Source organism: Saccoglossus kowalevskii, chromosome 11, assembly GCF_978046115.1.
Source record: "Saccoglossus kowalevskii chromosome 11, keSacKowa6.1, whole genome shotgun sequence".
Taxonomy (NCBI): domain Eukaryota; kingdom Metazoa; phylum Hemichordata; class Enteropneusta; family Harrimaniidae; genus Saccoglossus; species Saccoglossus kowalevskii.
In genome coordinates, this window is record NC_140651.1 from 33407366 (window position 1) to 33418230 (window position 10865).

At 35.1% G+C, this 10865-nt stretch overlaps 1 protein-coding gene across 1 annotated transcript in view; it reads right to left on the reverse strand.

The window, feature by feature from the left end:
* LOC102802634 (uncharacterized) overlaps window positions 1–10831 on the reverse strand; it is a 55721-nt gene extending 44890 nt beyond the window's left edge. Inside the window, exons 1-2 of the mRNA XM_085505123.1 lie at window positions 10432–10831; window positions 3621–3735 (exon numbers count right to left, since the gene is read on the reverse strand). Coding sequence (XP_085361249.1) covers window positions 3621–3735; window positions 10432–10587 — 271 coding nt within the window. The 5' untranslated portion in view covers window positions 10588–10831. The remainder of the gene's footprint in view (window positions 1–3620; window positions 3736–10431) is intronic.
* Between the last annotated feature and the right edge of the window lie 34 nt (window positions 10832–10865).

Here is a 10865-nt window from a genome sequence, read left to right on the forward strand (position 1 = left end):
ATGTCTAACTATATGGATATTGCGGTGGACTTAAAATAGGAAGTTTTTTTTTATCCAACGACAGAAGAATAGTTTTCATGACAGAAATGCCATAGCGGTGATGAAAGATGGTAAAAAAGTTGGCAGTCTTCGGCGTGACATTGCAAAATTGCTGGCCCAGTTATGGATTCGCAAGCTGCTACAAAATATTTTATAAAGCCAAAATAACGTGATTTCAACCACTCTCCAAGGTACGGGTTGCTACATGATTGCAACATTGGTTTCATTGTCGACGACGCTAAAGCCGAACGAGTGCGACACTTGCTTAGCGGCTCTCCTTGTACGATGTGCTTGAATCGTTTCTAAGGAAGCACAAACCAAAAAGACCACGACATATTTCAAAAAGAGAACTACCGTTTCTGCTTTAATATATATTTTATAGACTTGCTGACTGTTATGATTCTGAAAAAGATCAGCGGTGAACGCGCTGCCCTGAAGGCAGAAAGCTGTCACAGCTATTTTGCGTTCACCCCTTGTTTTTTACGCAATAAACAATTTTTAACAAGTATCACGACAGACTTCAAGATGTCATCTGTTAATACAACCAGTCAACGAATAGAAAATAGTTTTTTTGTTGTTTTTTTTTGTCTAGAAAAAGACCCCCTGGGCGTGTGCCCGGATATGACCTCAACTTCTTTAGTGTGTCAAAAGTGGGGGGTGGGCATTTGTCCAGGCATGGGCTCTTACCCGAATAAGTACGATATAAGCCCCCCCCCCCCAATATTTGGTGATAATTTTTTGACCAAATAACTCTTTTTCAATTGAGCAATAGTTGACAATTTGGGGCCATGTAAAATGTCATAAGTATACATATCAACACTTGATGGAACATAAACCTAATCTTGTTTTAGCTCTATGCTGGAACCAATCAGCGTATTTTGAGTTTAACAACATGTACAGGTCATTATTAAAAATTATACTGCCATAAAATTTGACACACAGAGAGCCTGCCTACTTTTACATAAGATAAATTTAAATATAGTTGAATGTGCAACTGAAATTCATTTTAGGAAACTAACACCCTTAATCGGTTGCTAGCAAAAAATATTCATTAACAAGCCATGCATGGCACAGTCCCCGTTAGTTATCAAATTTAAGATATATAGTTTTGTTTATAGTAATACAGCTGGAATATAACCATGTCAGGAATATGATTTTTTAACATTAAAATGATTGACATTTGTATCTGATCGTCAAACAAGTACTTGTCCATATTGAGAGATATTGCTCTGGAACAGCATTCAAAATCAGCCATTTTGAATACATGTATATATATAACATGATGTATAACGAATATATAAAATTTGAATATAATCAGTCAAAGCATTTAAGAGATATGGCTCTAGAAGCCCAATCATTAAAACAAAATGGCCGCCAGTTAGCCATTTTGAATCCAAACTGAAAAATAAAATGACGTGCATCAGGAACCTGTAATGTCTAATGTATGTACCAAGTTTGAACGAAATCCATCCATAAATGCCAGAAATGCTTGATATTTGATGATTTTTTTGCACAATAATGACCACCATTCGGCCATTTTGAATAGGATCGTCAAACCAATATATCTGTTTATCTATGTCATGATGTACAATAAATATTTAAAATTTGAATATAGTCAGTCAAAACAAGTAAGAGATCTGGCATGAGAACCACATTCATAAAAACAAACAGTCGGTCATTTTGAATCTTATCTGAAAAACAAAATTACTTGCATCAAGGTCCCATAATGTCTAATGTATATACCAAGTTTGAACAAAATCCATCTGTAAACAGCCGAGAAATGCTTGATTTTGATGATTTTTAGCATGAAAATGGCCGCCATTCGGCCACCTTGAATAAGGTCGTGAAACAAATTGACGTGCATATGTATAATATCATGTATGATGTACGTGTGAAGTTTGATTGTGATTGGTCCAGGCATTTCTAAGATACAGGTCCGGATGCATGCACGCATGCACGGACACACGGAGGTTAAAACATAAGTCCTCGTTTTCGGACTGCGTCTGAACGGGAACTAAAAATGGTCGCCAGTCAACCATTTTGAATCCAATCTGAAAAATAAAATGACGTGCATCAGGAACCCGTACTGTATAATGAATGAACCAAGTTTGAACGAAATCCATCTATAAATGCCAGAAATGCTTGATATTTGATGATTTTTTAACACAAAAAAGACCACCATTCGTCCATTTTAAATAGGATCGTCAAACTAATATATCTGTTTATCTATGACATGATGTATAATGAATATTTAAAATTTGAATGTAATCAGTCAAAACAAGTCGGAGATATAGGTCTAGAAGCCCATTCATTAAAACAAAATGGCCGCCAGACAGCATGAGAACCACATTCAGTTGGCCATTTTGAATCTTATTTGAAAAACAAAATTATTTGCATCAAGGTCTCATAATGTCTAATGTATATACCAAGTTTGAACAAAAACCATCTGTAAACAGCCGAGAAATGCTTGATTTTGATGATTTTTAGCACAAAAATGGCCGTCATTCGGCCATCTTGAATAAGATCATGAAACAAATTGACGTGCATATGTATAATATCATGTATGATGTGTAAAGTTTGATTGTGATTGGTCCAGGCATTTCTAAGATACAGGACAGACGCACGCACGCACACACGGACAGAAAAACAGAGGTCAAAACATAAGTCCCCGTTTTCGGACTGCGTCCGAACAGGGACTAATAACTGGCAATGAGATGGTGTTATTAAAATAAAAATGTGTTGCAAAAACATAAAAACAAAATCTCAGACTATAAATAAAATAGTTCATTTGACAAAGTAAAAAATATTATTCTTGTCAGAAATGTTGGAGAACAATTAAAAGAGCAAAGAATTAATGAATCTATTATTATATATTGTGCCTAACAATTCATTGACAATCATGAGAAATAATTCAGTGAAAACAAAATCCAGCGAGTATGCCTTTTTTCCTATATTTCATATTAAACTCGTCAGGAATCAGTGAAAATAAATTCCATAAAAAACACCCATTAAGTATATTCAGCAAAAATTAATTCCAGCTAAAATAAAGTATTTTAAGGTGTGCACAATACCACTTGAAATTCCATTTTTCAAGATTAGATTTATTTATAATGAGCAACAAATGATTTACAATATTCATTCAAACGAGTTGACCTTTCAAGAAACAAGCTATAAACACATTGTGGAGTATTCAAACATAGTGAAACTATGTTAACCTTGCCTATTTATCAGCTGCTTATACATGAACATGCAAAATAGCAAGAAACTCATTGTTTCCTTGACAAATTCATGGAATTAAAATACACTGAATATGCTCAAAACATAGTGAGATTAAATGTCAGTGAAAAAAAAATGTAGCAGTACAGTAGCTGTAATCAGTTGATCAGAACATGAAGAATAGAATAGAATAGAATAGAATAGAATAGAATAGAATAGAATAGAATAGAATAGAATAGAATAGAATAGAATAGAATAGTTGGTTATACAATTACTACAGTATTGAAGAATAGATGATCAGTTATCTTCCAACAAGGTATTTTTGTCCAGTCACCCTACTGTCAAATTATACAACTATACAGCACCTTCTTCTAAACCGGTATGCTCTGTATCTTCCTTATTAATAATCTGCTTCAAGTTCATTGAATCACCACCTCCATTTATTTTACTCACAGCATGGCCATCTGTACTCGATCCAGGCTATAAAACAAAAATGTAAAAAATAAAAACATAGTTTTCTATTCTTGCATAAAAAGCTGGAAATGAGAAGAGAATGAACTTTTTGGAATTTTATTTCAAACACTCAATTAGTGTACTCCTAATGAAGTACAATCTATATCATGAATTACCTAATGATAAAAATGATCTCAGGAAAAGATTAGTACATAATCCCCAACAATTTGTATATTGCATCATTGTAATCGCAGGCATTTATTAGATATAACATTTTTAGGAAAATTATGAACGTTTGGTACATATTTTTCCTCAAAATAAATGACTGATAAGATAAACACATTGCTCACCATAGGAAATGATATCAGTAATTTGCATACCGGTATGTTTAGAAATCTGCCATATTAACCCTGGATGTTGTATGGTTAAGGGATGAGACCAAACAATAACAAATGTTATGGTTCCTACGGTGTTCTTCCCAGACTTCATGTCAAGCGTCATTGCTAATTTGCATAATAATGCATCTAATTTACATAATTGTATCTGCATAATAATCAGTTTCCCCAACAAACATTCTGATACAATAACTGTGTTATTGTTACTACAGAAATTTGTCATTCTATCTGCAATTAACGACGAAATAGTCTGATATATTTTATATCACTTACTCCATTGTTTGAAATATAGCAAAAAAAGCAAAGGAAATATTTATGTCATAGCCAGTCAGTAAATACACATGTATATTGTTATCAATGGAGGTAACTGGTTCATCATTATATTATGTACAATGTACAACAAGCACAGTCAGTTTTAGTGCCCCTATCACTGTCAGCTCATACATTTTCGACCAGGACAAAAAGTTGGTGACCGGCACTATTCTATTTGTTTATGATACACACAGGATGTCGGCCACAGAACCATCATTCTATTGTCATTGTTGGATTTAACACAAGACACAATGCAACAAATTAACACACACCAAAATTTTAATGAAAGAAGACACCGCTGTTCAAAATCAACATACACGTGTGTCATCGGCCTAATGTGTTTTTGTTTTAACCTTCTCCGAGTGACATTCTGTTAGTTTTAACAAACGAACCAGATCGGAATAAGTCGTACATCAAGATAATGGAAGGGAAGACAACGATAAATAAACAGAGAAAGGATTACCATTGCAAGTTTAGTTGTGTGTTAGTCAAGTTGAACAATAACTTGCTCACTTCACCAGCAGCGATGCTGTCGTTTGTTTAATCTGCAATTGCACTCGAGTGTAGTACACTTTATTGATGTTTTTGGCTTCATGACTTGTTCATAAAATTAAATTCATAAGCTATATATATTCAGTCAGCAATACAAGGAATACTTATTTCTCACTATTAATGTGATTTACCAGCATTCCATTGGAAAAGAAAACAATTAAATTCTTTTTTCCACTTTGGCCGTAACAAACGGACGACATGCTTTGACAACAAAAATGGCTGCCAGGTTAGAGGTCAATGTCTCAAAATACGTATTTTTGATGTGATTGCGAAAAATAAAGTGTATATATTTTTTCACTTTTATCAAGCTAGTAGAATGGAAAAATGAATATTAATTAGCTCATGAATATTAATGAACTCATGAATATTAATTAGCAAGCGGCACTCAAATCGGGCTGGGCAGAACCTACACTGGCGCAGTCGGGGCGATTAATTTGTTTTTGTAGTTTAAATAAAATTAAATAAATTGCGAAATGGAGGTGTTAGCGCAAAAGCCCTTGTAACTGCAAAATCACCCCGACTGGTTTATTCTGCATGGCCCTCTATCGACACTGCAGGAATCAGTCGATTTTTCAACGGGTAATTATCTTAATGGTGTTCTAATTGACAAGCATCTGAGCCAATCACAGCGTCTCTTCAACTGACCTCTGACCGCGAAGACGTCGGTTGATTGTAGCAGTCAATATTTTTTTAATTCTACGACTAGTACGAGTTACTTTTTTACACATTGTGATGAATTAGAAACAACGACTACGACAAACTCGAATTTCAACGTGCCGCCATGTTGGATCTGCAGTGTGACCTTTACCATGTTGACCTCATTATGCACGTATTTCCGCGCCCACCTCATTATAATATGTGCATCATGAATATTTAATAGCAATGAATTTCCTGCAGAATAAACCAGTCGCGATTTTTTTTTTTATTTTATTTAAACTACAAAAACAAATTAATCGCCCCGACTGCGCCAGTCTAGGCAGAACCCTGTATTTTGGTTAAGTATTTCCATTTCTTTTCTGTTCTATTTCAAACTTTATTTGACTTGATGCACAATACAATGAATTTAAATGATATGAGATATGCAGTTATAATGTTTGTTGGGGAAACTAATTATTATGCAAATAAAATTATGCAAAATTAGCTGTGATGCTTGGCTTTGAGTCTGGGGAGAACAATGCATGGTTCAGATTTCTACTGTTTACCTGTGTTGTATAACATTGTATTACATTATATCTTGTTTATTGATTTAAGGTAGAGATGCAGTTTATTTGGCTTGCTTTTTAATTGAGTAATTAGACAATGAAGATGGTATTATATATCCAACATGTTATATATTTTCTGAAAGCTTATTATACAAACTTTGTAAAACTTGTCTTTATTTTAAATATCCAGAATGCGTTTTTGATTTTGGGTCAAAAATATGCTTTTTTGGACAAAAGTGGTTTAAAAAAAATTAGCTTAAAAACTTCAAGTCCATTTGTGGGTAAAATTACATCACTGGATACCTTGGTATACTACTAATTCAAATGCGTCCACTCATCTCTCTAACGACTTTCAAAGTCGCACAGCATGACCTCAAAGTTCACTCTTTTCTATTTTTGCATAATTTATATATCCATGTTAATTGCGGACTTGTTATTTTTGTTCCACTCGCCGTAATAAACTGTCCGGACGCATTTTGAAGGGGGAACACCTTGTCAATAATGTGTGAAAATTTCGAGGCAAATGGCCAAAGCGTCTATCAGCTATTTTAATTTAAAACCCCAGAATTCACCAAAAATAGAAGACGAGAAAAAGGCTAATTTGCATATTTGTGCGTTAAACCGGGATTTACTGCTTTGTCATACTTTGTCATACTTTCTAGACTATTGAAATTGAAAGTTGACGTATAGACATAGACATTTTATGTAAAATCGTTGGACCAGAACAACTGCTCTTGAATATATAAATCAGAAACACGTCATTCATACCAGTGTTTTGATGGGGTCGGTAAAAACACGTGGCAATGCCCAGTAAATATGACGTCATCTCATGAATTATTAAACAGGGGGCGGTCCTAGGAAGGTGACCTTTTATCACGATCAAAACATGGCTTCTCTTCGATGTATTTTCAATAAAAAATCTACGAGTATTTCAGAGCCTATGGTTTACCGTGAAGAGTACAAAGTGGGATATTAAATTATTTATCCTTGATGATTTTTATGTAGTATTGAGAACCAACTCCAGGAAGCGAACGCACAATAATGAATAATCGCGTAATCCTAGAATCGAAACGCGAGGCACAGAAGTTTTGTTCATCGTTTCCAATCCCATTTTTCCCACTGCAACATATTTGTTAAAAGAAATATTTGAATTATGTTCGTTTTTTAAGGAGGCATTTTTATATTTTTCCGATTTTGGCAACGCCTTATTCAGGGATTTTCTAAGACAGTCGCAGACAATCAGCGCACGGATGTACGTACAAAACATGCTGTTGTACTACCGGCGACGGTCGCCTGCAAGAAGAGAGCTCCAGCTCCTAACGTAAAAGTTTTAAAATTTCGACCGGTTTTAAATAATTAGTGTTGGAAATCTGACATGTTTTAAGAGTGCAAAATTAAGGTGCATTTTCGAGCGGTCGAATTTTTCTGAATAGAAATCGGCAAATGAAAAAAAACAGGAGTGCTAAACAGTGTGCTTCGGTAGTTTAAAAAAATGGAATGTCCGTCAAATTTACGTAAACTTCCCCATTTTTCACGGAAAAAGCAAAGGTCGTGGCCGTGTTGCAGGCTAAAAAACTCAAAAATCAAAACAAAATCATCAATCAGTAAGTATTATGACAAGGAAAGCAAAACATCAGACGCGGAGAAGCGGTCAGCGCGTCGAAAGAGTTGTTACCGTAATGTATCAAGTTACCTCTCCCTGTGATTTATTTTTCATTGAAATTATTTGGTTGTTTTCAATTAATTTTAGCGTACCTTTGCAATTTATTTTAGCATTGTCAGTTGTTTGCTTCATTGAATTAAACGGAGTTCGTCCGGTTGCAAACAAAGCTGTCTTGCACCACCGAGCAAAACTTGCGAATGATCGAAGTACAGGTACCCATTGGACAACTTGAAAGATACACAAAAGTTTGTATCTCCCCGACCCAGTGCAATATATCCGGTTAGAATCAAAGCTCACGTGTCCCTTATTTGAGGGACCAGATTCTGCCGTAAATTCGGGATGGGATTTAGAAAAAAAATAAAATGGGACTTTTAAGGTGTATTTTGGCGTCATTTCAATCATTCCTAATGCCTAAAATAGAGTCTAAGTTTTACCGTAGTCATTGACGCCTATTCAAGAGTATGATGTTTATTGTGACTAGCGTGAATGGGTAAGCTTCGTTTCGACTATGAGCAGTTATCACTGTAAACAATGTTAAATTATTCTTCACATGCTCAGTTTATTTTTTGAGAACAATTATTTAAAAATAAAATCTCTCAGTCAATCAGAAACTCGGATTCATGCCTTCAGGGAAAGTCATGTTTGGACGCTCACATCGATTTGTTTTTCGTTCGGTGGGCTGATGCCTTCGGTGTAGCTTTTGCATCTTCCGACATAGAAATCATCTGAATCTTCTTTCTACCTTTCTTTCTTTTCACACCACGCATAATGTAATGATAAAAATTAAGAAAAAACGCTGAGGAAATATAATGTTTGGTTTGCTAGCGAGCGAGAACTGATTTGAGAATAATTGCACATGCGCGTGAATTGAATGAACTATGACCCGTACAATCTCGATTTGCATATTGTCAATCAAAGGTCTTGTTATTTGGTTACTCATGCAAATTAGGCAATTGGACATAAACATTGCCACGTGTGAGTGTTTTTTATTTTTAACCAGAAAATAAACAGCAATGTTAACGGTGTTCCAATAAGAATTCATTGGTCAAATTTTCACAGAATGTTCTTTAGATAAAAATCTATATAAAAAACGAAAAAAACTATTTTTGATTGAAATTCACAAATAAAGTGCATCTCTACCTTAATACAACATTACTAGTCTGAGATTTAATGTTACAAGTTAGATCTGTAGTTTATCTGTCTCTTTTCATAACCTTTAACCCGGTAACTAAGACTAATTACTGGTTGCTATGATAGTGGAATCTTCCACTTTGATTTGAACCAGTCACAGTATATATTGTATTTTGACAACATTATGCAAATACTCCAAGTTACCAGATTTTTGAAGGGAGCAGTTCTTGTTTTGACTCCAATGTACTCTGATGTATCAATAAAGTGGACCTCACAGATCTCAGATTTTGACTTGTCTCATGGAAGTCTGTTCTCTACATAACACAACCCTATCTCACCCACCACAGGGTCAAACCAAGGTCATTGTTCATCTGTCTTTGTGACAGATTTGTATCTTTTATGAAATTCCTAATTTATCTTGTGACCAAGAATGACACCGGTATACACGAGTTGTGGTCAACTGGTGTTTATCAGATCACCAATATGTGCAAAAATTGAGCCATTTGGGGCGGGCAAACCAAATGTTTGCTAAATGGCTAAATCAGATTTTTCAACTTCAGACTTTCACAACCCAGGGACAAAAACCTTACTGATCTGGTGAATTTTCAAACTCTACAAACTGAAAAAGTTTTAAAGACTGGAATTTTGTTTACACTATCACTGCATTACAGAGAATTATCAATTTTGAAATATTGATTTATTAAACAACTTAGGAGTAATATTTGAGATTCATATTTATTATAAGTTAAGCCTAGATTATCATAGATTCTACTAGCTCGATCCTTAATATAAAACCATAATCGCAATCGTTTAACCATTTCTCATCCACCCCAAGTATTTTCACAAATATTTCCTAAAATTCATATTGAGCAAATAAAAATTTCTATCAGAATATATATTTTTAAACAATTCACTACAAAAAGCACTTTGAAAACATAATATTCCGGTCATGAGAAACCATGTTCACACAGAAACATTGGGAACATAAGGCCATATCAATATATCTTTCTGTTTCGCGTAAATATACAAACGAAGAAAATAAACTGGTTCCGGTATTACGGCCCATCAGCCGGCGAAACTACGAATTACTTGAACAAATACAAGCATATTTATATGGCATGTTCTTATCAATAAACCACTGAGATATTACATATTAGTTGTAATACATTTCACGCGAAATTACAAATCTGTCACACTTCAGCCTCGGTATTCATGGATCAATCGAGACAAGCCTCGGCGCTTAATGTCTCCATCAAATTTCTATAGAAGATCAACGCCAAAAAAAAAATCTTGGTAGAAATCCACAACTTCGCTATAATATATCGGGTCATTTGAATGGCGTACGTTCGGCAATATGCGTCATAGCGTGCGATGCGCTCCGACCATAATCACGTGTAATTTTACCGCCATTGATGGATTGTGCGCAAGGTGACCTGGTGACAGAACAAAACACTGAACAGAACCTTACCCTGCTGTCAGCTGCAGAAATGGGCCCCACCACGGACAAATCCTTTTGGGTTGTGCACGCCTCTCCGTTTCCTTCTATAACGCCACCTAAAGTACGATTTTCGTTCCCATCTCCCACATTGACTGATGTCGGCGTCGTCGTCGGATCATCCGCCATCTTGAAAATTCGCCTGACAAAGTCCCGACATGCACAACATTAATAATTGCGCCAACGGTACCAATAAAAGACTAAATTCCAAAATCAGTAATACCACGAGTCTCAACAAGTATAATGCATACTAAAAGTGATATTTGTTTTAACTATTTTTGGTGGAAAATCTTGCCCATGGACTGCAGTGTAAATGGACAAAATGGCGCATCCAATCATGGCTCTTCCTGCCAAAGTAACTCGCCCCCCACAAAGCCCGAATATTAATGAGTTTTGTTAATCTCTGC